The 25,851-nt window shown below is 44.0% G+C and overlaps 1 protein-coding gene across 11 annotated transcripts in view; it reads left to right on the top strand.

Annotated features, from left to right (window-relative positions):
* Window positions 1–25,577, top strand: part of CELF1 (CUGBP Elav-like family member 1) — a 71,848-nt gene extending 46,271 nt beyond the window's left edge. For 6 of the 11 annotated variants that reach the window (XM_032844578.1, XM_032844575.1, XM_032844574.1 and 3 more), the window contains 12 exons: window positions 4,560–4,747; window positions 6,286–6,368; window positions 6,749–6,797; window positions 9,292–9,426; window positions 9,974–10,053; window positions 10,399–10,560; window positions 13,203–13,278; window positions 14,974–15,102; window positions 15,445–15,555; window positions 16,276–16,461; window positions 18,463–18,606; window positions 19,057–19,925. In XM_032844578.1, the coding sequence (XP_032700469.1) occupies window positions 4,570–4,747; window positions 6,286–6,368; window positions 6,749–6,797; window positions 9,292–9,426; window positions 9,974–10,053; window positions 10,399–10,560; window positions 13,203–13,278; window positions 14,974–15,102; window positions 15,445–15,555; window positions 16,276–16,461; window positions 18,463–18,606; window positions 19,057–19,184 (1,461 nt within the window). In that variant the 5' untranslated portion in view covers window positions 4,560–4,569 and the 3' untranslated portion in view covers window positions 19,185–19,925. Of the gene's footprint in view, window positions 1–4,559; window positions 4,748–6,285; window positions 6,369–6,748; window positions 6,798–9,291; window positions 9,427–9,973; window positions 10,054–10,398; window positions 10,561–13,202; window positions 13,279–14,973; window positions 15,103–15,444; window positions 15,556–16,275; window positions 16,462–18,462; window positions 18,607–19,056; window positions 19,927–22,519 lie in introns of those variants that run through there. The other 5 variants (XM_032844572.1, XM_032844571.1, XM_032844569.1 and 2 more) reach the window with 4 other exon arrangements.
* Window positions 25,578–25,851: the final 274 nt, after the last annotated feature.

Below are 25,851 nucleotides of genomic sequence, written 5' to 3'. Positions count from 1 at the left end.
CCCCCCCCCCCCCCCCCCCCCCCCCCGTTCCCATTCCTAGGCACCTGCTAACCTGCTTTCTGTTTTTACAGGTTGGTCTCTTCTGACAGTTTCACATAAAAGAAATCGCACAATGTGTAGCCATTGGTGATTGGCTTCTTTTACTTGGCATCATGTTTTCAACCTTCGTCGATGTGTAGCATGACCTCTGTTATCTCTTGCCACTGCCCTTTTATCTTGTCAACTTACACTTTCTCTAGTTGCAGCTTTCCTGCTTCTGACTTCACCACTGCCTATTTCTGTTAACCAGTTCCAGATTCTTTAGAGCAGTGTTCTGTGCCATAGAATTTTCTGTGATGATAAAAATGTTCTCTGCCTCTGCTATCCTGTACAGTAGCCAGTGGCCAGTCTTACTGACTTGCTCTGTGTAGCCGTAAGGAACTTGATTGGCCTGTCCTGTCCTTCTGTTTTAGGAATAGGTCTTAGATTTCTGGCTAGCCAGTAGATTAGTTTGCTGGGTTAAGATCCACCCCCTGGTCTAGTTAGCTGGGGCCAAGGGATAGGAGAAGGAGGCAGAACATCAACTCTGCCCTCCTCAGCTGGGCCTGGGGCCAGAAAGTTTTGAGCGAGCGATAGGAGAAAGAAGAGAGGGTTCAAGAATTCTGAACAAATGTGTACTTTAGAAATAAAGCTCTTTGTTTTCTCTCTCCTGTCTCCCATCTCCCAAATCGTTTCGCTCTTTTCCTGTGGCGTGTTCCATCAAGAATCAGGGTAGACAGGGCAGCCTCTGGTCCTGATCTTTCATAATTTCTCATTCTTAAATAATTTGCCAGTTGCTGCCAGGAGCAGAAACGTAAAAAGAGCTATGTTGGTGCTGTGCCTGTCCTCTAAAACACTTGCTGCCTCCTCCTCTCCCTACTTACCTCACTGCTACAGGCCCCGCTTTTCCGCTCTTCCATTCTGCTCTCAGGTCAGTACTTTCACAAAGGATAAGAGTTTCCATAGACTTGCCTCTTAGGAGTGATGGGGACAGGATAGATATTTCTCCAGAGGGCTGAATTCGTGGTTCTTGAATACGCATAATAAATACCAGTAATTGATGACCACTGACTCTGTAGAGCTCTCCATCAATGGGGAGATAAGGCACACATTTGAAAGTATTTTTAGTGACATATAGACTAAATGCCGTACATGGGTGTTGTGGGCTCCTTGCCATATCACACTGAGAGTCTTGTCCCCAGGTGACTTTTTTGTGCAATGGTGACTTTTAACTAAGGACAACATGCATACTGGAGTTATGTGTGGAAGGTTGAGGATAGGACATTGTTCTCTGACACAGTAACAGTTGATTACCCACATTTTCCTTACTCACCAATACATACACATTTCACACAGTGTCTGGCTTATATAACTAAGTGCCCAGTATTTGTTAGAGGAAGGAATAAGTCAGTGCAAAAACTCTAGTTACCTGATAGCCACGACTCTTCAACCTGGCCTAATTTGCTGTGCACTAGAAGTGTTTCTCAGATTGGTGAAGGACAGTGTTCTATGCCTGCTACCACCCAACTTATAAACCACAGTTCAAAACAGTTCAGTAGAAAAACAAACTAATAAGGTGTAAGCTTGCATTTTGTATCTTATTTATTTATTTATTTTATTTTTTTTTAAGATTTTATGTATTTATTTGACAGAGATCACAAGTAGAGAGAGGCAGGCAGAGAGAGAGGAGGAAGCAGGCTCCCTACTGAACAGAGAGCCCGATGCGGCTTGATCCCAGGACCCTGGGATCATGACCTGTGCCCAAGGCAGAGGCTTTAACCCACTGAGCCACCCAGGTGCCCCAGCATTTTGTATCTTTTTATTATCACTAGATTGAATATATATAAAATTACTTAGCTCAGTTGCTGTAGAAGTTTCTAAAAGGTTAAGTGTGAAGATTTCCCCTGGTCCTTGGGCACTTTGAATAGCCCTGGTCTAGGGGATTCTTCCAGCTAATGAAACAGTACACACGCTGAGGGGGGGAAAGGGGGGTACATGGAGTGGGTGGACATGAAGAAACGGGGAAGGATTTGGAGAGTAAAGCGAGAAAGGGAGGGCATTTATCTAGAATGCCAAGTCTCTACGATACTTTTGGATAAACCATAATTCATATATATTAACTCTGCTTATGCTTTGGCACTAAACTGAGATGTAGAAAATTTAGAAATGGCACACAAATGCAGAAGAAAGGGACAGACAGAGCTGTTGCCTCCAGTGTAATTATGAATTGATAAACCTCCACCTCTTTTCAAAAATAGTGTCAACATCATTATCATCAAAACATATTCTGAGCACCATTTGGGTTCTCAGTTAACCCTCCTTTAGAACAGAAATATGATTAAAGACCGGCAGCATTTTAATAAAATCATATTAAAGCTGGTAATTGAACTTGTTGGAGGCAAATTGTAGGGAGCGAACACCATTGTTTCATTAGTTATGGGACTTTTTTTTTTTTTTAATCATAGTAGCATGAGTTCTGTTAGAATATTGTGATTAAGCTTCTAAAAGCAACTACAAGTATATTTTTACAAAAACTTGCCTCACACAGTTTTGAATCAGTAAAGGAAAGCCAGTAAAACAGTGCATTTCAAAACACTTGGGCAAAAAAGAATATTGATCCTGCGAGAACCAAATAATCACAGGCGATACTAGCTGCTCTTTAATTTGTGAGCCCTCTTTGTGCACAACATTCATTTTTATCAGGATTAGTTGCTTAAATTCAGTGGGGAGTTATTGAGAACACGAAATTGCTCCTATGGCACATCTGAGTACTTCTTTGAACTAGGTGCTATGCCAGGGGTGGCTGCAAGAATGAATCGCAAATAAAACACTTTCTGCCTTCAAGGAACTGTCAGTCTAGTTGGGAGAGGGAGATAGCTGCCAGATGATGCTAAAAGATGGGAATATTATAATGAAGGTGGAAATGGAGTACTCTCTGAGTCCTGACGAAGCTGACTAACCTGAAAGCCGTGATAAGAGTTGCTCTATCTATGCCATTTGTCTTAGACTTTTGATATTTAGTGCTAGATTCAGTCAAGGTGTTGTGTAAATAGCCCCTGTGGGTTTTCAGTTATGAGACATTTAGGAATTAACAGGGCTCCTGGGTGGCTCAGTCATTAAGCACCTGACTTGATTTCCAGTCAGGTCGTGATCTCAGGGTAATGGGATAGAGCCCTGGGGCTCCACACTCAGTGGACAGTTTGCCCGAATTTCTCCCCTGCTTCCTCTGCCCCTCCCCCAGCACTTGGGGACGCGCTTGCCGAGTGCTCCCTCCCTCCGGCAGTCAAATCTTTTTAAAAAAGAAATACAGGAGTTAAAATATGGAGGTTGGACCCCCTGCGGAGATTCAGCCTTTTCAGGGGTTCAGATAGAGTTCAGAAGCTAGCCGTGGTGGGAGGCCGCCTGGGTGGCTCAGTTGGGTAAGCAACTGTCTTCAGCTCAGGTCACGGGATCCAGTCCCACACTGGACTCCCTGCTCAGTGGGGAGTCTGCTGCTTCCTCTAACCTTCCCCTGTCTCATGCTCTCTCTCTTTCTCAAATAAATTTTAAAAAAGAAGATAGTGGTGGAAAAGCTATTGTTTTGCTAGAAAACTAGTGTTTTATTTAGTGTTGATATTAGGACATGGCAAATTTGAATATGATGAAGCGATTTCTGGATTAAGCACACACTAACAGAATAGTTAACCATGCTGGTTGTTCGGAATTTAAGTTCCAAACTTAAATTAGTGGTTGAGATGAATGCTAAGAGTAAGATCTTGGGCAGTGGTAGGAGAAGGACTTTGATTCATTCTGGAAATATTTGTAGTCCAGGAAGGACTCTCCCTAGGTTTTTGGCAGTGGAGGGATAAAAATGAAGGTATTTTAGTAGGATCATTACAAGTTTGATGTGATAGGATTGTGACAGTCTAAAAGGCAAAGCTTTTCTTGCTTTCCTCCCTCTTCCTACTCCCCTCCCCCATTGGGTGGGGCTCAAACTCACAGCCCTGAGATCAAGAGTCACATGGTCTACTGTCGAGCCAGCCAGACGCCCCAGGCCAACATTGTTTTACTCTTTTCTTAGCTCAGGCCTTGGAAATCAAGTGCTTCTCTTCCAAAATCTACTAAAAGAAAACTTTTACCTGTCACGTATATATCGGGAGTCCTGAATCTTATCCATAATCAATAGTCCTTTCTGATTTTTATGTATATTTTAAAAAGTTTTCTTAACTGTGCTTCAAAACAATGAAAACTTGCATAGAAACTTTACCTCTTAAGTTCTGAGAATTCTCATGCTAGACAAGGAATGAGTGCTGCTTAGTTCTTTAGTTAAAACCCAGATTTCCTGATCAGAATGTGACTTTAGTTTGGGATCTAATGGAAGGCGTGGCCATGGGTGAAGGTGAGGATGGGGGAACTCTGGTATATTGAATGGAAATAGTAAAAAGGAGTAGAATTCTTTCCCCCTACTTTTTCAGAAAGTAGTTGAGATGTTTAAAGAAAAGTAACATCCCCCTGGAGAGCACTGTGAATACGTAAAAGAAGCTCTATTTTGTTTCATGCAGCTCAAAGAAAATGAACGGCACCCTGGACCACCCAGACCAACCGGATCTTGATGCTATCAAGATGTTTGTGGGCCAGGTTCCGAGGACCTGGTCTGAGAAGGATTTGAGGGAACTCTTTGAACAGTATGGTGCTGTCTATGAAATCAATGTCCTAAGGGATAGGAGCCAAAACCCTCCTCAGAGCAAAGGTAAGGGCTTTGGGTTTTATAGGTAGTTTTTTTCTTGTGCGTGCTGTCACTCATTGCCAGAATGCTCCTCTGTTCACATTCTAAAGGGAGGAAATATGTCCTTTTATAGTAGTTACATTTTCCAGACCAAACACATTTAATGGCATAAAAATAAAAAGTTAAGGTGACGTCATGAAGATAATTTGTAAATTGGATTGTAGGTGGTCCTTTGTGAGAGCTCTAAATTCAAGAGACAGACTCGTGAGTGTGTGCATGTCTCTCCTTTTTTTTTTTTTTTAATGTGAGTGTCTCTTAATCTTGGGAATGGAATGACAAAGTTGAAATAAATAACTGCGTAAGGTTTTGTTTGGTGTTTTGGCTAGACTAAGCTGAAAGAAAAGGACTGTCTACACCATACCTGTGGATTTCTGTTAGTGTTACAGAGGCCTTGCAGGATGGCTTAGCAACCAGGACGGACCTGTTTGTAGGTAACCTGTTTGTTGTAGCCTACACGATGAATGGAAAAAAGACGGAGCTACTTCCAGAAATACCTACCAGAGTGGAAGCTTTATGAAAGCAGTGGTAGAAAAGCCATTAGCTTTGCCCTGTACATGCACCTACAGTATTCCTTCCAAATAACCGATTTCAGAATAATAATCTGGGGAAGCTGTTCTGCAGTGCAGATGGGAGCAAGAAGGATTGCTATGTTTGAAGCCAGCTTAGTAACAGGATCTAGGAGCAGAGAAATTATTTTCTTTTTGTGGCATAGTTAACCGAAAATAAAAAGAATTGTAGTTTCTGAAAATGACTGGTGATATAACATGCAGTGATTTAGAATCTTAATTGCAGTGATTTTGAAAGGAATCAGTATTGTGTATCGTGGGACTAGGAACCCATATTTATAAGACGCACTTCTCCCTTCCTGTCCCTAATAAAGATACAAAGCACAAAATCTGCAGATCTCCTCAGTCCGGGCCATGTGCTGTTAGAAGCTTAATTATATTTGATTAAAACCAAGGGTCCAAAAAAGGATATTAAGAGTTTCTTGCCCTTTAGTCATTTTATAACTTAATAAATGATAATTATGTTTGAGGCATATGGTAGAAATTGGCTACAATGTAAGGAGGGATTTATTCTGAGAAAGAATGAGTTCCTGGTAGACTACAAGTCACAGGAATGCAGGGCCCTGTCTCTTTTGTTTGTTCCTGCATGTCTTGCCCAGCACACTTACCTGGTGCTCCAAGTAGGGTGGGTTGGATGACATGGTACTATGACATTGGTAAGGGAAGTTGTCTTTCCCAGAGAAGTTAGAGGAGCAGCTAAAGAATTTTAGTAGAACTCACAGACTGTAACATAAAGAAAATGCACAGAGAGTAATATAAGGGTTTTTCTGCTTCTCTCCCTCTCCCCCTTCTCTCTCTTGGAAGCAGTTGGCGGGGGGTTGCTAATTTTAATAAACCTAGCTTTCTCTTTGAAGTTCCAGCATATCCACGGAGGGGGGAGTATTCCAGGAATTGCCTGCTTTCAAAGGTGATTTGTTGAAATTTTATTTATTTCAGGGTGCTGTTTTGTTACATTTTACACCCGCAAAGCTGCATTAGAAGCGCAGAATGCTCTTCACAACATGAAGGTCCTCCCAGGGGTAAGAATTCTCCTACCAGTAAGTGGAACTGTGGAGGTTTTGACATCCGGAACATAACTTACACATGTCAGGCACATACTGAAGAACCATTTTGAGGAAAAGGTGACTGCCAGAGTCATTGATACAGAGGAGAACATAAAGGGAACATTTCAAAGAAGATAGGCTGAAAGTGGTTTAGTTCTCTCTTAGCCAAGAGAATTTTGACTTCTTGATTCTCATTCTGTCTATTTTGATATTTTGGGAAGAAATGATCATGAGGCAGATGTAAGGCCAGAGAAGATTCTTAAGGCTCTAGTTTCAGTATTGCCTTTAGAGTCCTCATTTATGTTTCTGTGCCTTCAGTGTGTACAGTGATGATATGTATGTGTTTTCCTTTTTAGATGCACCACCCTATACAGATGAAACCTGCTGACAGTGAGAAGAACAATGGTAAGCAGTTGTGTAAAGCCCTCCCCTGATTAGGTTTTTTCTAGTTTACTATTCGTTCTGATGGTATCTGGATTGTATTTGCTTTAAGCAATCATTTGTTTTTGTTTTTTTTTTTAACTGACATCTAAGTGACAAAATGTGTGCAGCATAATGATTCAGTCCTTGTTTATATTAGAAATGATCTCCCATGGTAAGTCTGGTCAGTATCTGTCACCATACAAAGTTCTAAAAATGTTTTTCTTTTGATAAGAATTTTTAAGATCTACTTTTTTTTTTTTTTAAGATTTTATTTATTTATTTGTCAGAGAGAGAGAGGAGCGAGAGCGAGCACAGGCAGACAGAGTGGCAGGCAGAGGCAGAGGGAGAAGCAGGCTCCCCGCCAAGCAAGGAGCCCAATGTGGGTCTCAATCCCAGGACGCTGGGATCATGACCTGAGCCGAAGGCAGCCGCTTAACCAACTGAGCCACCCAGGCGTCCCTAAGATCTACTTTCTAAGCAACTTTTTTTTTTTTTAATTTTTTTTTTTTTAAGATTTTATTTATTTATTTGCCAGAGAGAGAGAGCGAGCGAGCACAGGCAGACAGAATGGCAGGCAGAGGCAGAGGGAGAAGCAGGCTCCCTGATGAGCAAGGAGCCTGATGTGGGTCTCAATCCCAGGACGCTGGGATCATGACCTGAGCCAAAGGCAGCTGCTTAACCAACTGAGCCACCCAGGCGTCCCTTTCTAAGCAACTTTTAAATATACAATACAGTACTGTTAACTAGTGACCATGTTAAATTATTTTATAATGGGAAGTTTGTACCTTTTGATCCATTTTGCCCTTTTTCCCCAGTCCCTTATGCCCGAACTTTGGCAACCACTAGTCCTGTTCTGTGTATCTGTGAACTTCCGGATGTGTGTGTGTGTGTGTGTGTGTGTGTGTGTGTGTGTGTGTGTTTTGTTTTTTAAGGTTTTACTTGTAAGTGAGAGCATACAGTATCTTTCTCTGACTTATTTCATTTAGCATCATGCCCTCAGGGTCCATCCACATTGTCACAAATGACAAGATTCCATGCTTTTTTATGGCTGAATAGTATCTGCAGTGTGTGTATGTGTGTACACACATTTTCTTTATCTGTTCATCTGTTGATGGACACATTTCCATTTCTTGGCTCTTGAAAGTAATGCTGCAGTGAACATGGGTGTACAGCTTTTTTGGGTAAGATTTTATTTTTACATAATCTCTACAACCAGTGGGAGACTTGAACTCCCAACCCCACGATGGAGAGTCGCACACTCCACTGACTCGGCCAGCTAGGCGCCCTGGGGGTGCAGCTTTTTGAGTTAGTGTTTTCATTCTCTTCTATTTCTGTTCTTGTTTGCACTCGCTTTCTCCCTCTCTCAAATATTTATCTTTTTTAAAGATTTCATTTATTTAAGAGAGTGAGAGAAACAGAACGAGCAGGGGGAAAGACAGAGGGAGAGGGAGAAGCATACTCTTTGCTGACCAGGGAACCCAACCTGGGGCTTGATTTCAGGACTCCGGGATCATGACCTGAGTTGAAGGCAAATACTTAACTGATTGAGCCACCCAGGTGCCCCTAAATAAAATCTTTAAAAATGATAATAATAAATTGTTTTTTTTTTCCTTAAATACGGTAAATAATGAGATAAATAGAGTTGATAGGTAAACAGTATAAGAACATTTTAGGGTAAAATGGGATGTCTTTGATCAACATAATTTCTTAGGGACAGAAATGGGGGTGGGAGGATGGACAGACTAAGGAGGAGAACTTAGTCCTTAAGAGATGAATCAAAAAAAGAAAAATGACAATTACACTCACTGAAAGGTGTGTTGTGTTTCTCTTGTCATATTAGGTCAGTGTGAAAACTTGTCCTTTGGTGCAGTAGTACTGCTAGTAAGAACAAACATCACTAAGTGCTACACAAGATGCTGAGTGCTTTGCATTTAAAACCTAAAGCTGCCTTTTTTTCTTTTTGGTTTTTTTTTTTTTTTTTTTAAGATTTTAACTATTTATTTGACAGAGGTCACAAGTAGGCAGAGAGGCAGGCAGAGACAGAGAGAGAAGGGGAAGCAGGCCCCCTGCTGAGCAGAGAGCCCAATGCGGGGCTGGATCCCAGGACGCTGGGATCATGACCTGAGCTGAAGGCAGAGGCTTTGAGCACTGAGCCACCCAGGCACCCCTACAGCTACCTTTGAGATGAACGTCATTATCCCTATTAATCAGGTGACAATCATGGAATGGCTAAGTAACTTTGACAAGATGACAGAACTACTGTATGTCATCTAAATGCTTCCTGTTTAAATTTTAAGGTACAATTGATTATAAGAGGAGGTGCTAAATGATGAAAAAATGCTTATCTTAGAATCCAGGGAATATGATATATAGGCATAGAGCCAGGATTCAAATATAGACAGTCTGACCCCAGAGTCTGTGCTACACTACGTCTTGTAGTTATAATGTTCAAGCCTTTCGTGTTTTACTCTCTTAGCAGTGGAAGACAGGAAGCTGTTTATTGGTATGATTTCCAAGAAGTGCACTGAAAATGACATCCGAGTCATGTTCTCTTCATTTGGACAGATTGAAGAATGCCGGATATTACGAGGACCTGATGGACTGAGCCGAGGTAGGTATATTTCTAGCTTTTAAAGATACTTAAATTTGGAGTCTCTTTTAGTTGGAGCAGTGGAAACCAATGATCCCTACCCAACATGGCCTTGTCTTGATGGAGAGGTTGGGCTTGGTGTTGTAAGTCTAGGTCCCATCATGGCTCCTCCTACCAGTTGATTCCTTTAGAATTGTCCCAGCCCCCTAAAGAGTCTACATTCTGCACTATAGTTTCATGTGTTAAAATTTTCTCTTTTTGTGCTTGGAGAGGTCCTTAATGCCAAAGTGGAACACTTTCTTCTCAAGAGGAACTAGAGGATTGTGATTCCTCCTTTATCCCTTTATCGAGTTCGTTCTTTCCTGTTGTGCTTCGCAGGTTATTCATGAAAGCACATAGCACTGTTATGATGTGTCTGTCTCCTCCACTAGATCTTAAGCCCCTTGAAGGCAGGAACCATATCTGTATTGCTAGCATAGTACTTGGCACATAATAGGTGCTCACTAAATGTCTATCAGATAATTAATAAGCAAATGAATGAATGAGTTATTGACACTTCTCTTACCAGGTTGTGCATTTGTGACTTTTACAACAAGAGCCATGGCACAGACGGCTATCAAGGCAATGCACCAAGCACAGACCATGGAGGTAGGGAGCAGATGACTGAAAAGGGAAAGTTCCTTAGCCTGAGAGTACTAGGACAGTTGGCCATCAAAGCTCTGCAGCATGTACAGCATCCGATTGCCCTAAAGGTTAAGCAGGCTAAACATCTTAAATGAAAAAAAAAAAAATAATAATAATGCTCTCTTTGAAATTAACGTACTTGAAGTAGCCCTTTTAAATTTGTCTTTTGCCACTTGTGTCTATCAGGAAGAGAGTCATTTGGCAGTGAGTGAAATTAGAATGCATCCTGTGTGTCACTACAAAGGAGGATTTTTTTTTTCCTTCATGCAGAAGGAGGAATTTGACCCTTTGGCTTTGGTGTTTTCATAGGGTTGCTCATCTCCTATGGTGGTAAAATTTGCTGATACGCAGAAGGACAAGGAACAGAAGAGAATGGCCCAGCAGCTCCAGCAGCAGATGCAGCAAATCAGCGCAGCATCTGTGTGGGGAAACCTTGCTGGTCTAAATACTCTTGGACCCCAGTATTTAGCAGTGAGTCTTTGTGGTTTGCTTTCTGCAGACTGTGCAAGCTCTCAGCTGTTTCTTCTTGTGCTGTCCCTAGCTAATAATGTCAAATTTTTTCGTAAAACTTCAGGCAGTGCAATATTCTTTATGTTAGTATATCTGTTTCACCATCTCTCTCTTTTCTCTCATTACACATCTTGGGTTATATCTTGAGACTTTGCTACTATTAAAGTGAAATCCTGATTTCCTGATATAAAGATTTAGAAATACCTTGTATGTCCCTGTCCCTTTAGTTTTTTTAAAAGAAGATCTTGAGGAAATTTTAACTGCCAAATATCTTTCTCCATAGTTCTTTCTCCCAGATGTAGAGGCATCTTTAAAGTCCTTATCGAGTCCTCCCTGAAGAGTATGATAAATGTTTCTTTCCACTGACTAAGAGGTCAAGATATTGACATGGACATTATTAAATGAGTATTACAGGTGTCTATTTGAGTTGTAGACAGCATTGTAAATAGGTAGATCCTTTAATTTGATCTTGCTTTTGTTAGTTTGAGTCGTGTAGTCCAAAGGCTCCAGTTTGTTATTTAGATTCTCTAGATCTACGGTACATATTACAGGGGATCACCACTGCTTTAACCCTTAAAAGAATAGCAGACAGTGCAAGACGCTTAAAACTGTCTCATCTGTGAAGCTGTCACCGAAGGAAAATCGGTGGTGAAACCATTAGATGTGTATGTATAGTCCCAAAAATATACACATAAGAATAATTACAGTCTTTCATTCCTCATCCTTTAAAACGTTCTGTATAGGAACAGAAGAAAGGTAATGATTTCTGTTGCTAAGTACTGAGTTTTGGCTAATTTGATACCAAATAATGGCCTTCATATCTCTAAAATGTTAGAAGAAATCCCAGCTAGTATTTCTCTGAAGTCAAAAAGTGTAGGTGGGGAGGTGCCTGGATGGCTCAGTTGGTTAAGCGTCTGCCTTCAGCTCAGGTCATGATCCTTGAGTCCCAGGATCAAGTCCTGCATCAGGCTTCCTGCCCAGCGGGTGATCTGCTGCTCCCTCTGATCCTCCCCGCCCCGCCATGCTCTCTCTGACTCTCACTCTCTCATTCTCTCTCAAGTAAATAAAATCTTCTTTGAAAAAAATCACACATCTTTTTTTTTAAATGAAGATGCTTAGTATATCTCAACAGATTAAATTGTTTCTTAATGCAAGAACATAGCTTGTAAGTTCAGAAAATTCAGAGAGATTTTTAGTCTTTTGCCAAAATGATAATATGTTTAAAATTATCTCCATGATATGCATTTGCTTTTCTTAGAGAGTTTTGAAGCTCTTTTTAGGGAAGACCCCCTTTTTATTGCCATTGCCACACCCAATAGTGCGTGGTGGTGTTTGTTGAGAGCTGTGGTCTCTTTATTTTAGTTAGACATGATCCCTGTCCTCAGAGCTGTTCTCATTTAGGGAGGAAATGAAGGTGCCAGGTATAGTATGCACAGTCCACCAGCTGGAATTGAGCACATTGCCTGAGGTATTTCAGACAAAAATAAAGACATATGGGTATATAAATGGTATATTATCATTAATTATGAGGTTCTTTGTGGAATAGGTGGACTTGAACCTGATCTCTTTTGGACTAGAGCAATAGTTCTTAAACTTTGTGGGGTGTGGACCCCTCTGAAAGGCTGATAAAAATTATGTGCGTGTACATTTTTTCATTCTATGTTGGAGGTTTGCGGACCTCCTGAAACCTTTCTGGACTAATGGGGTTCATGATGACAGAGGAACTAGGTCAGGTGTTTATGGGAATGAGCAACCAGGTTGAATACAGGATCCAGAAACAGGAATATCCGTTGTCCATAAGGAAAAGTGATTGGCTTTGAATGGATCAGAGGTTTTCAGCAGGTTTGTTAGACAAAGGTTGCTGTATCCTAAGATAGTGAATAAGGTCACGAAGATCCATAAGCTCATGGACAGGCCCTCTTGTTGTATTTGTTAGGTGACAACCATTGTAAGAATATACACTGAACTGATTGATCTGTCAGTCATTTGGTTATCTGCAACAGTGGAGACCAATTTGGGATGGAGGAGATAAGTGGGGCTGGAGGGATGTGTGGAGAGCCTGGAAAGACTGATTAGTCATGGGTCTGTTGTGATCAGCAAAGAATGACTCCAAGAAAGAACCCTAAAATGGTTAGACTTGATATTTAAAATATTTGAAGTAGGAATTGGGTATTTAGATGGAAATAGTCTGCAAGATAAGATGTGAGGCCCAGACTAAGGAGAGCTTGGGAGAGAGGTACTAGAAGTGGCAGTCATCCATGTGCAGATGCTCATTGCAGTGGATTGCACAGCTGCTTGAGTTGAGCTTAGTTCTCTGCCCTCCTCCTGTCCTTTGCTGTGCTGCCTTCTGTTTCCCAGGGACTGGAGCCTGGCTCAGTACTCAGTGAATGGAACTGTCTTCTGGGCCAGGGCTTTAGCTCTTGTCGTATTGTCCCGTGCTGTCATAAGCCTCATGTTTCTGTTGTGTTGGCTTGGGTTCTTGTCTTCAACTCTCTTCTCTCTGGGGTCCTCTGCACTCTCGCTTTGCTGTGCTGTAGAGTTATCCCAGATGCAGAACCAGCCCTCACTCTCACTCTTGTTCTGTTTTTTGGTGTAATGTCTAGCTTTATTTGCAGCTCCTTCAGCAGACTGCCTCCTCTGGGAACCTCAACACCCTGAGCAGCCTCCATCCAATGGGAGGTAAGTGTTTCACGGCTGTGGAGGAGCAGCAGCAACCAGGCCACCAGACCCAGCTAACAACAGTCTGAGAGTTTTGCACCGTTTGTACAGAAAACAAATTTTTCCCACCTGTTCATAAACCTGACGTAAGATGAACATCCCACGTCTCAACTGCTTTGTCTCTGGAAGGTGGTTCTTCTAGTTGCTATGCAGGATAGCTCTGGGGTTGTCTGGTCCCCACCCCTTTAAATCTCTGTTGAGGAGGAAAATGGAGAAGAGTTGTTAGCATGAGTAGACTATCTGAGGCCATTTTGATAAGGAGGAAATTGCAGGAACTCTTTTTATTTCCCCAGTAAAGTGATTTTTCCAGTGACTCTTTGAAGCCTAAGAAGGCATCCATGCAAAATGGCCAGAAGCTGCTAGAAACTAGGCAGTTTTTCTGTGTGTCTTATGCATGTTATCTCTTAGGTGAATTACCTTTTATTGCTGTTAATGCTGTTAACATACATGGAAAACTTGGGGCACCTGGGTGGCTCAGTGGGTTAAAGCCTCTGCCTTCGGCTCAGGTCACGATCCCAGCATCCTGGGATCGAGCCCTTCATAGGGCTCTCTGTTCAGCAGGGAGCCTGCTTCCCTCTCTCTCTGTCTCTCTGCCTGCCTCTCTGCCTACTTGTGATCTCTCTCTCTGTGTCAAATAAATTAAATAAAATCTTTAAAAAAAAATACATGGAAAACTTAATTGAAAGATACTTGAGTGATGACAAAATGGGGCTCCACAGACAAATTTGAAGGTGGGGCCATCAGACAAGTTAGTGGAGGTGGGGAATGAAGTATTTCCAGAGTCCCTTGCTGCTTCCCCTTCTGCAGTGGATAAAGGCTCAGCAGGTACATTTGAGAAAGGGGTAGTTAGTGTCAGGTGAACTGCATTTTGGTATTTGAAAATTTTTGATAGTGGTTCACTTTGTATCAGGTACTTGGAGTTTGCTGTGTTTTTGGAAATTTGCTAGATTATAAATCTGTGTTGTAGTTCAGTTTTTATTTTCGCTAACTCTCCCCTGAACCACCACCACCCATCTGCTTTTCCATCATCCGGCAAATGGTTTGCAACAGTCAGTGCAGTTCAGATTCTTGCTCCTTTTAACTGTTGCTTGGAGGTTTTTCCCCTCAGTGTTTTTTTTCTGCTCCTTCTGATGAGTAATCTGTTCAAGGAGTGGTTTTTCTTTAGTCTTTCTCCTTACTGCTTTTCTCACATGCATCCTCCTCTGTTACAACCCCCCTCGGTCACCTGGATCCTGCTGTGTTTTCTGCCTGTAAACCTCCACTGGAAGGAGCAAATCCCCTATGCAGTAGGAGTGAGGGGCTCAGATACAGTTCTGTGCCACGAGTTTTGTCGTTTGTTCTCTTGGTCGCTTGGCTTCGTGGTGGACCACAGATCTAACCCTCTCTTGGTTTCCTAATTGCCAGTCCCTGTTAGGAATATTCACTTGGGGTGGCATGCTGTTGGATTATATATCTCTTCTCTTGAGGAAATGATGTCAAGTTTCTTGAGGAGTTGAGTGATATCTGAATCTTTTTAGAGCCTTGTAGTGTTGCTTGTAAGGCTTATCGAGAATAGTTCCTCTTTGGGACCAGCCTTTACCAGTGTGTGCTGTCATTGCTGGAACGGATACAAGGAACCCGTATGTGCTGGCTGATCTCTTGCTTTGGATGTTGCAGGGTTAAATGCAATGCAGTTACAGAATCTGGCTGCTCTAGCCGCTGCAGCTAGTGCAGCTCAGAACACACCAAGTGGTACCAATGCTCTTACTACATCCAGCAGTCCCCTCAGCGTACTCACCAGTTCAGGTAAGTGTGTCATTAGAACTAGTATTCCCTTGTGTGCCTTGGGCAGAATCCCCAGAGAGGGTTCTGTCATTCTGGAGAGTAGTTAACGTCTATTTCCAAAGGGGTCAGACTGTGAACAATTAATTTTCAAATGTCATCTTCTGACTTAAGAGAAATCTCATAATTTTTAGTTTGTTACAACTGTCTTTGACTCTGTGTCCTACAGCGACAATTATTGGAGTCAGTAACTGAAAACCTCTTTACGAAGAGAATGCTTGAGTAGTATCAGTCTCGTGTTTTGGTTCCTGTTGACATGCGAAGCATGTGTTGGCTCGAGTTTTAACCCTGGCTTTCTGATCACAGGGTCCTCACCGAGCTCCAGCAGCAGCAGCTCTGTCAACCCCATCGCCTCCCTTGGAGCCCTGCAGACGTTAGCTGGAGCCACGGCAGGCCTCAATGTCAGCTCTTTGGCAGGTGAGGGACAGCTCCTGATGTGATCGGGCTGTTCATTGTGCAGGTAGCACCTTTAAACAACCCTGGTAGGTCACCATTAGACTGAATGGGGTGGCCTGGTAAAGTTAGAAATAATCATGAGATTTCAAGTTAGACCTGAGTTAAATCCCACCTCTCCCCCTTAGCTAGCTGTAACATAATACCACCTTTCTAAGGTCATTTTTTCATCTGCGAAGTGGGAAGAGGACACTTTAAGGGTTGTTAAGTAAATGAGAACATAGGTAAAGTGCTGAGCACATGACTTAGTACGGTGTCAGGCATGTAGAATGTGTTTAAATAAATATTAGCTGTTATTTTGACGATAGGGTTTACTCACATCTTGTCTGAGACCACACACGCACCTTTTCAGCACCCAAACCTGGGATGCTTATTTTACCACATTCCATCTCTAAGTGAGAAAGTGACAGAAAAGTCAGAGAAAATGGAGCAAGTCAGATGTAAGTGGTATCACTTCTTGCACAGGTTGGAAAAAGGTAATAGGAAGAGCCATATGTGGGTGTGGCATTTTTTAATGTTCCTGTGAGCAATAAGGTCTGATGAGTGTCCTCAGATTTGACCATTCCGATGGGTGGTCCTCCTCAGGGAGAAGCTGAGAGAGAGAGAAATGGGAGAACTTTGGAGTTTGTTTTGGTGCCACTCAAGTCTTTCCCATATGTTAATCCTGCTCTTCCCACCGCGAAGGGATGGCTGCTTTAAATGGTGGCCTGGGGAGCAGTGGCCTTTCCAACGGCACCGGGAGCACCATGGAGGCCCTCACGCAGGCCTACTCGGGAATCCAGCAATACGCTGCTGCAGCACTCCCCACTCTGTACAACCAGAACCTGTTGACACAGCAGAGTATTGGCGCTGCTGGAAGCCAGAAGGAAGGTGAGTAGAGCTGAGAGGCTACAGTTAGGGATGGGGAGGAGGGGGCAGGGGGGAGATGACTCCACCTACAGCAGAGGTGAAGGCAGGGCAAAGGCCAGGAGGACCAGTCAGGCAGTCAGGCTGATGCTTTTCTTTGGCACTGTCAGACATAGACTCTGTAAGCTGTAAAGCTCTGTAAACTGTAGTCTCCTTTTGGAATGTTTTCTGGTTGTAGCTCAGATCAGAACCTCTGCCCTCCTGTGATCAGGCTTCAGGTTTTAGGTGAAGAAACGTACTGACCTTACTGTGTGATAGCATTTCACAGTCCTTTTTTATTTGTTAGGAAGTCGTCTTTGTGGATTACAGATCTGTCAGAGGGTATTTTCTGTCTAGGTGTCCCTTTTAAGCTCTTTTATTTGGCATTTTCCTCATTTTTTGATCTCCGTTTTTCCTGATTGAGGACAGGCTGAAGTTATGGGGCAGAAAGAGTTAATGGCCCACGTTGGTGAATTAGGAAATGTGTGCTTTGACATAAATGATACTAAGTGCAGGAGAGACTTTATAGGCAGAAAGAGGCCTGACAATGGTTCGCATGAATACACGGTCCTGCCGACACCTTTGTGTTCCTAGTTGACTGGATTTCTGTAGCCAGAAGCTGGCAAGGTTTAAGCACTAATGTGGGGGAAAGACACATATCCTCTCTTGCCATGCCAGCGAGGATTCCTGGGATAGTGCATCCTCACCTGTTCTGAGTCAAGATGCTTCTGTGCCCTAGGAGGTCATAGTGGGGGAACTGAAAAACTGTGGAGACAGACAGTAAAGCAGGAAGAGCATGGGGTGTACCACATGGTGCTCTGAAGACTGATGAATGGGAAAGAGGGATGGAGAGTGCCAGAGGCACAGCATTTTGTGTAGAATGGTCAGAGGCCTCTCACTTCACATCTAAGCAGAGTCCAGAGGAAGTAAGAAAGCAAGCCATGCATGTATCTAGAGGAAGAAGAGTAATGGGGGCAGAGGAACACCAAGTGCAAAGGCCCTGAGGCAGCACTGTTCTGTAATGTGTTTGGCAACAGCAGGGAGGCCTGGTGGCTGGAAAATGGCAGGACTGCAGTTCAGTAAGGCTTCTTTGGTTAGAAAGTCATTGAGTAAAGTGGTTGGAAAAGGAAAGCATATTTTATTTTTGAGCTCAGTGTTAAACATGGGCACTTTTTAAAAATGTGATTTCTTTTTAATGAGGTGCACTTTACATATGGTAAAATTCACCCTTTTGGGAATATATAGCTCTATGAGCTTTAATGAACATGTACAGTCATGTAGCCACATTTCGTAGATGGAGAATGTTTCCATCACTCCCAGAAATTCCATCATGTCCCTTTGTAGTCATTCCCTGCCCCTACCCCTGCCTTGCAGCTGCTAGTCTTTGCTCTTCCCATAGTTTCTGGCACAGTTTTGAACCTGTTTTGTTTGTAATCTCTTTCTGCCCTTTTTCTCTGTGTCTGTATAAGCCTTTAGTCTCTGGTTTTATTGCACCATACACAAGTCTGCCTACTTTATTGTTCTTGCACTCACTCCTCCCACAAGGTTGAATTCTGATACCCCTCAGTGGGAAGGAGTCTGTTTCAGTGATTGCTCTTCAGTTTCCTGTTTTGTATTTGGATAATGTTCAGTTCTCCAAAAGATTCTGTTTGTTGGGATACAGACAGGTTTTGTTTTTTTGTTTTTTAAGATTTATTTATTTGAGAGTGAGGGGGAGAGAGAAAGAGGAAGAATTGGGGGAAGGGCAGAGGGAGGGAATCCTTAAGCAGACTCCCCATAGAGCCTGATGCGGGGCTCGATCCCAGGACCCAGGACCTGAGCCGAAATCAAGAGTTGGCTGCTTAACTGACCAAGCCACCCAGGGGTGCCAGGATATAGACAGTTTAACTCAGGTAGAAATGAGAAACAGTGGTACCAGGGTGGGGGCGGGTGGAGTGGGGGGTGAGCTTGACACTGATGCCTTTTCAATTGATGGGTATTTTGAAGGTCCAGAGGGAGCCAACCTGTTCATCTACCACCTGCCCCAGGAGTTTGGAGATCAGGACTTGCTGCAGATGTTTATGCCCTTTGGGAATGTCGTGTCTGCCAAGGTTTTCATAGACAAGCAGACAAACCTGAGCAAGTGTTTTGGTATGTTGGCTTCTTTACTGGTGTTGGGAGGGTTAAGTGTCATTACCACTGAGAATGAGAAGGGGCTGATAGCAGGAAGAACTGGGTTTATGTTTGGGTTACTGTTTAACTCAGCCTTGGGCAAGACATCATGACCTCTTGTTGAGCCTCAGTTTTTTTTCATTTCTGTAGCAGGACGGTGGGTTTCTATCCACACTGTTGTTCCAGAGGTTAAAAAAAAAAAAGGTATGGAAATAGCTTGGTCCAAAAACTTAAAAGCGCTTTGTAGATGTCAAGTGGTATAGTCAGGAACCTAATCTTATCTCGTGTGATATAATTTCCAGACTTCTCATCCCTGCTGAGAAATTTGGACTATCAGACTATGCTCATAAGCTGTCTTCTGTGTAGGGAGGACTCAGAATCTCCTTGCTTCATCATGCCCCTCACCCAGGGTTCTGCTTGGACACACAGGTTTTGTAAGTTACGACAATCCTGTTTCGGCTCAAGCTGCCATCCAGTCCATGAACGGCTTTCAGATTGGCATGAAGCGGCTTAAAGTGCAGCTCAAACGTTCGAAGAATGACAGCAAGCCCTACTGAGCGTGCTCCCCTCTGAGACTGGAGTGAGAGGGTCTTCTGGTAAGTGGGGGAGGAGCACCCTTAATGATTCGAAGCCCTAAGGCTGTGTGTTGACAGCCCTGGACCCTGATCCCTGCCACTCTCGCAGGCACAGCTTGCCCTGAAGACTCGGCTACTGCCTTCTGTGGGAGTTTCGCTTCGTACAGAGGACGAGTTTGTGCTTTGGTTTCCAGTGTTTTACTTTGGAGTTTAGGTGCCATATCCTGAGTTTTTTTCTTTATTTAAAGTTTGCTGTGTTTGTAACCAGTGTGTGTTGAGAAGGACCAACATCAAACCGCCCTGGGGGAGGAGGGGGAATGGAGAAACATTAAAAAAGAAGATCAGAGCTTTCCCCAAACTGCCCCGAGAGAGAGGACTGAGTGAAACCAAAAACTGACCCCAGAATCTACCTTAGTGCAAGAGTGGGTGAAATGAGAACTGGCACCCAAGAGCCTTCGGGGGTGGAAGCAGGGCTGCCTTTGGAGGTGAGGAGAGTTGACCCACACCCAGTGGCCCCGGGAGCTGGAGGCTGAAGCACTTCCCTTGCTGCCTGCTGAGTTCTTGCCACCTATTTTTCAGATTCTTGTGCAAGATTCCTGCTCCTTTTTCCCAAGAAGGGGATGACAGTTCTTTGGGAATAAAGGACCTGTTAAATTAGCCTGACATGCAAAAAGCAGGGAGACATCACGCATTACCAGCTTTGCCAGCTGCCCATTGGTGTTGGATCGGCTCTGCCCGGCTGGTGGCTGTTAGGAAGAAGAGAGTCTAGTCAGAGAGGTCGTTTTTAGTTTATTTCAACACCACACGGCCCGTTTCTAACAGGCCCTTTAAACAAGGCCTCTAGAGAAGACACTGTCTGGTTTCCTTCCTTGTAGTTGACCACAGCAGAGTGTTACTTCCATCCCAAGGCAGTTTTCTCCTGAGGGTAAATCCAAGAAGGGCTTATGGTATGTAGCTGAAGGGGGCTCCTCTCCTGAGCAGAGTGATCAGAAGCCATTGCCTTAGGGGAGGAGGGGGAGCCTGCTTCTTGGTGGACCTGAATCGGAAGGGCTCTTTAAGCCAGAGTGCTGCATTCCTCTGTGGCCAGCACTCAACTACTTAGGAGGATGAGAAATCTGCACTTGCTTCCTTCGTTGAGGGGTCCCAACTGTAGTACTCCCCGCAAGGCAGGCCTCTCTACTAACCACTGCAGCCCCTTCTGCTCTTGGGGACAGAGGAGACCGCAGGACATTTGCAGCCTCCAGATGGATTTCGTGTTCATTTACCTCAGTATTACCATGTTCATTTTTGTCCTCGTGCTTACAGTTAGCTCCCTGCTGCCTCCCACAGGTCTTACTCCAGCTCTTACCTGTGACCCACACAGCCTCTGGGCCCTGCCTCTGCTCCAAGAAATGCTGTGGGGGTGGAGAGCCAGAAAGGACGTGCTGTTGGGAATGTGCACTTGGGCAGAGGTAGCCCTGTTGGGATCTGACTCTTAGCCAAGGCCGGGGACTGGGTCCTTGCAATCTTCAACCTCACAAACATCAGTCCTGACCCCTAGCAGTAGAGATGAGACTAAAGGGGTTGGTTTGGTATTAAGTCAGATGGGGGGCTCTCTCCTTGTCATGCTGTCCATTTGGGTCACAGACAGGGATTGACCATCTTGCTGTTGTACAGGTAGTTTGGTGGTGTTGGATTATCCCATTGAAGCAGGGACAGCTGTTCCCTTCTCATAGTGATATCTTGGGTCTGTTGTCCTCTAAGAGACGTGAAACATACTTCTTAAGCTGAACCACGTAAACTTGAATTCCGCGCACTGGGAGAAATGTGTCCTGTGTTTCAAGGATAAAACTGTTCCAAAGGCTTCCAGGGTCATGATGGGATTTTTTAAATAAATGCAAAAAATAAAAATAAAAAAGAAAAAAGAAAAAAAGAAAAAAATGCTAGGTTGGGGAGGCGCTGTTCTGAATCCCAACCGGCTGGAACCAAGAATGTCGTTTCTATTTTTATAGAAGTTTTATACAGCTCCGGGGTGGAGAATATTTATTACCTAAATTATATCTCTGGAAAAGGCCAGGATTTTGTAGAATCCAGAATGTGATTGTTGTACACACAGGGTGCTGTGTATGATTGAAACTACTGACTCTCCGTGGCCCGTTTGCAGCCCAGCTAATAATCTGCCAGAGGGGAAGGAGTTAATGCTGTGAATTGGCAGAGGAGAGAGCTGTGCTCCCCAGGGTGCTGCCGGTGCTGCCATAGCTGACCTTCTGTTCTGTCTTCCTCCTTGGCCATCGTGGGGTTTTCCAAAGCCCAGAATTCCACTCCCATCCCCCTCCTCCCCCATTCCACTATTATTTGTCCTGGGCTCTGGGATCTTATGAAACGGCTTTTCGAATAACATGAAAGGCAAAGGTGCAATCAGCCTGCCTTTGATAGCAAACCCAGAGGTTTCCTACCTGTTTGTGGGGTTCTCTTTTCTAAAAGGAGTGTGTGCCGCAGCAGGGCCCTGGGCTGCCGTAGCGGCCAGCTGGTGAGACCAGGCACTTCTCTGTGTTCTCCTTTCCCCTGCCCCGTGAGTGAGCATAGTAGCACTGCCCTCGAGCACAGTTCTCTCCCCAGGCCAAAGATGGTTTGTGAAGAAGCTGCTGCCCTGCAAGTCTCCTGGTGTGGAAGGGTTCGGCTCGGAGAGTGGAGACTAGCAGTCAGGTCTTAAGCAATCCTTTCCTGTTGTGTGGGGGTTTCACTTACAGAAATGTGTTTTCTGCCTATAGTTTTGTTTCTTACTTGGGTTTCATCATGAAATTGATTTGCCTTGAATGCAGCCAGATACTGTCTCCTGGGTCCCACATGAGTGGCCAGGGCCTGCATGGAAGCTAAGAGCTTGGATTTCTGGAAACAAAAGGCCATCCCCATAGAACAGAGGAGAAATCCTGGCCCTCTCCCCTAGAGAGTTTCCCCCACCCCAGCCATTGTCTTCTACTTTCTCCTGGGTTTGAGGAGGGGAGAGGCTGGAGCTCTGCTCCACCAGAGACCTATCTTCTCCCCCTACGGACTTGTTTGGGCGCCTCAGGGGAAATCCAAGCCTTAGGTTCCCTTCTGTCTCTGGCAGTTGGATGTTTTCTTGGTGTCCTCCATGTCCTTTTTGACTTTCCCTGTGTCCATTGTTAGCATGTGCAAAAGTTCCCTGTCATTACCCAGCCCCCGCCCCGCCCGCCTCCTCATTTCAGGGCTGTACACAGTGAGTGTTCCTCTTTTCTCTCTCTCTCTCTCTCTGTTTGGATGTATTGCTCTGTGTAACTCAGTGGGTCTCCCTCTTTCTGGTTTGTTTTTTTTTCTAGATTCCTGCCGTTTGTTCATCGTTGTGCCTAAAGCATGTCGATGTGGCGTCAAGTACATCGTCCAAATCCCTGTCTCTTCAGCTTCTCTGATGCTTGAACTCTCACCTTTGACCTTGTGTTGACCTTTGATGCTGACGTGTATTTTTATTATGTTTGTTTCTTTCTTTGTTATTTCTTTTTTCTTTTCCTTTTTTTTTTTTCTTTTGTGCTGCCAAATTGGTTTTGCTAGAACGACTGCTGAAGGGGAAATATTTAAACTTGCATTTGAATATAAAAAAAAATCTATTTTTCTAGAACTTCATAAGATAACCACTTGATTTTGTGATTCCAATTCTTTGTAACTGTCTTCAGAGCAGCCCTACTAGCACATACCGCGTGATGTTTGTATTTCTGTGAACACACAGCCAGTCCGTTTCTAGGCTTTGTTTCTCTGTGTGCTTAGTTTTAAAGACAACTTTGAAGTAAACAATGAAATAAAAGATGTCACTAAAACCTTTGAGGCTCCTGAGCACATTTTGCTGATACAGTTTGTGGGGCTTGAGGAGACCGCATGTGTTCTTTTGTTTTTCTGAGTTCTCAACTGCAGAAAACACCTGAACCCCCTTTCCTTTTTGACCGCAGGCTGCAGTTTGGGCCCCAGCCAGCCCTTTTTCTTTTTCTTTTGTGGTTCTTCCCTGTAGTGACCCTGCAGGGAGCCTTCAAATCCCTCTGGCCTCTTCCGGCAGCCCCTCAGCCCCGCTGTGCCCACCTCCGTGCTTGTTCCTACAGTCTCCACAGCAAAATGTGATGCTTTGATTTTTTTTGTTTTGTTTTTGTTTTTGTATGGTTTTTGTGTTTTTGTTTTTAATTTTTCCTTTCCTACTAAGATTATGCCCAGAAAAAAACAAGTTTTGCATGTTTCCTGCTGTTTCTTCACACCTTCGTATATATCACCTTCACCTCTCTGTTTTCTATAGTTTGTGCAAAAACTGACCGATTTAAAAGGGTTTCAAAGAAGCTGTTTTAAATTGTTGTGGGGTTATTTTTTTCAAAATTGTATTGTTTTATTTTGAAGTGGCAACTTTCTCCTCTATTGCCCTTAGAGTGTTTGCCTGTGCACTTAGACTGTCACCTCGTGTGGCCTCCAGGCCTCAGCGGGGGGGCCCCCCAGGAGGCTGGCTGCTCTGCTCAGAGGTGGGTGGGAAGGGGGCCTGGAGAGGCATGAGGAGCAGAGATAGAACCCAGAAGGCGGCTGCAGGGGTGGGGGTAGGGGGTGGGCAAGAGGTTTAGCACATAGGGTAGTGAGCGCCCCTCAGCCCTGAAGAAGGAGGGTGCTCTTAACCACTCGGAGGAGGCCATCCGTGCACTAAGCGGCAACCTACCTGCCAGCGCTTTTCCTGGGTGACAAGCACAATACTACAGTCTTCACACTGTTTACAGCCCTGGGCACCACCTACCCCACACTGGCTCTTCACCACAGCTCTGCTCTTGCTTAGCTAGTGGGGTGGGGGGTGAGGGCAGGGATTTCTTCTTCTTCTAATTCTTTTTTTTTTTTTTTTTTTTTTTTTTTTTTTTTTGAGTGAAGAGCCAAATAGCTACTGTCCCTGGGTGCCAGGCAAGCCAGTTCCCTGGTTCCCTGACGGGAACTTGCCCTCCTCTCTGTGGCACCATCCAGCCTCAGGGTCTTAGGGACTTTTGAGTAAGAATGTGAATGATGGAGGGAGAGGCCAGAGGAGACTAGAGGTCACAGGATGGATCTGTGGAGGTAAGAGGTTTCAGAGGGAGGAGTTTGTGATGGATTCCACCCAGACCTAAGCTGCTGGTGGGTGGGACAGCTGGGAAGTAGGATTATCCAGGGAAGGGTGAAGAAGGGGGTAGCCGGAGGGACTGGTGGGGGGAGGGGGGAGGAGGAAGGTAGAAGCACTGTTAGCATCATCCACGCAGGGGTTGATGAAGGAAGGGATCGTGGCAGAATTTCTGCTCTGGGACCCGCAGGTTGCCTAGTAGTATGCTTGAGGCCACTCCTACTAGGAAGAAAGGGCGGCCAGTGGAGGCCCAGTGTATGGTAGGCCGCTTAATTTCCTGGAAGGGGTGATTGGGTGGAAAGAGGCCAGGAACCCCAGCCTGAGCAAGACTGCCGTGCACCCCACAGTCTGACTGCACAGAGCCGCCTCTGTTGGCAGAAGGCGCTGAGGCTCCCCTTCCTGTGTATTCAGAATCCGTGTTTGCCAATATATTTTGCTTTCAATTCCAAGAGGAGCTCTGGGAAAACCTGTGGATAAAACCAAATGCCAAACGTCGGACGTTGTTTCCTTTTTCTTTTCTCTCTCTGATTGTTTTAATTGTTCTGTGGTGGTTTTAATGGATTTGAGACCCTGGAGCGGCAGCTGCCTTTCTGATTTCCAGCTGCTTTTTGTGAATAATTTAAAAAGAAAAAAAAAAAAGAAACTTTACATTTTGGAGACAAACCTGTGTGAGTTTTTTATTGGTACAAACGTTGTATTTAACACTAGGGGTTTTGTACAGTTTTTTGCCTTTTCTACTAGAAAACAATGTAAAGTGATTTCACAATGTGAAGAGAAAAAAAATTGCCACTATGACCAAACGCACAGTCTGTTCTGCAGCAACAACGGGATTCAATCAACTCAAAAGTCGTGATTCAGCCGTAGAAATGCTTTTCCTTTACCTTGTTTGAGCTTTTCCTTTCTTTCCTGTTTTGATTTGCAAAAGAAAATGTCTTTTTTGTGTGAACTTGTGTTGTACTATGTAGAAAATTATGGATTTTACTTTAATGGTTTAAAAAAAAAAAAAAGGCAAGAAGAGCCTTTGTCGCTTTTCTGACCTGATCACAGAGTTTGTGTAGTGGATTAAAAAAGAAAAAAAAAATGTTACAAGTTTGGAGCAAGGGAGTATGTGTTTAAAAGGAATCTCCTTCCTTTTTTGTGTGTTTTTCCTTTTGTCCCAATGGGGAACCTAAATCTGTTTTAATTGCACAGACACACGGACAAAAAGTCATTTTGTATCTGCCAAGTGTGGTACCTTCCTTTGTTTATTTGCTATTAAACTGTTTGAGAAGAACTGATGTTGTCTTCAGAGTTGTTACTGATTTGTTGGGGTGGTCAGTGGGGTCCATGGGGCTGGGGGGGTTGGTGGCATCCCTGAGGAAGGGGTAGGAGATCCTGGTAAGATTTCATCTTGATGTGCCGGTTTCATGAAACTAAACTCGCCTAAGGCTCCTGCAAGAACAGAATTTCTCCCAGAAAACTACCTTCTTCGTTGTCCTCCATTCTTCTAACAGTGTCCCTGCTGACACAGGAGCACCTTCAAACTTTTTTGGCAACCTTAATTTTTGT

The sequence above is a fragment of the Lontra canadensis genome, unplaced genomic scaffold (assembly GCF_010015895.1).
Source record: "Lontra canadensis isolate GAN:19392208 unplaced genomic scaffold, GSC_riverotter_1.0 scaffold154, whole genome shotgun sequence".
NCBI classification, from domain to species: Eukaryota; Metazoa; Chordata; class Mammalia; order Carnivora; family Mustelidae; genus Lontra; species Lontra canadensis.
The sequence above is the reverse complement of the archived record's forward strand: the minus strand, read 5'-3'. Positions and strand labels throughout refer to the sequence as shown.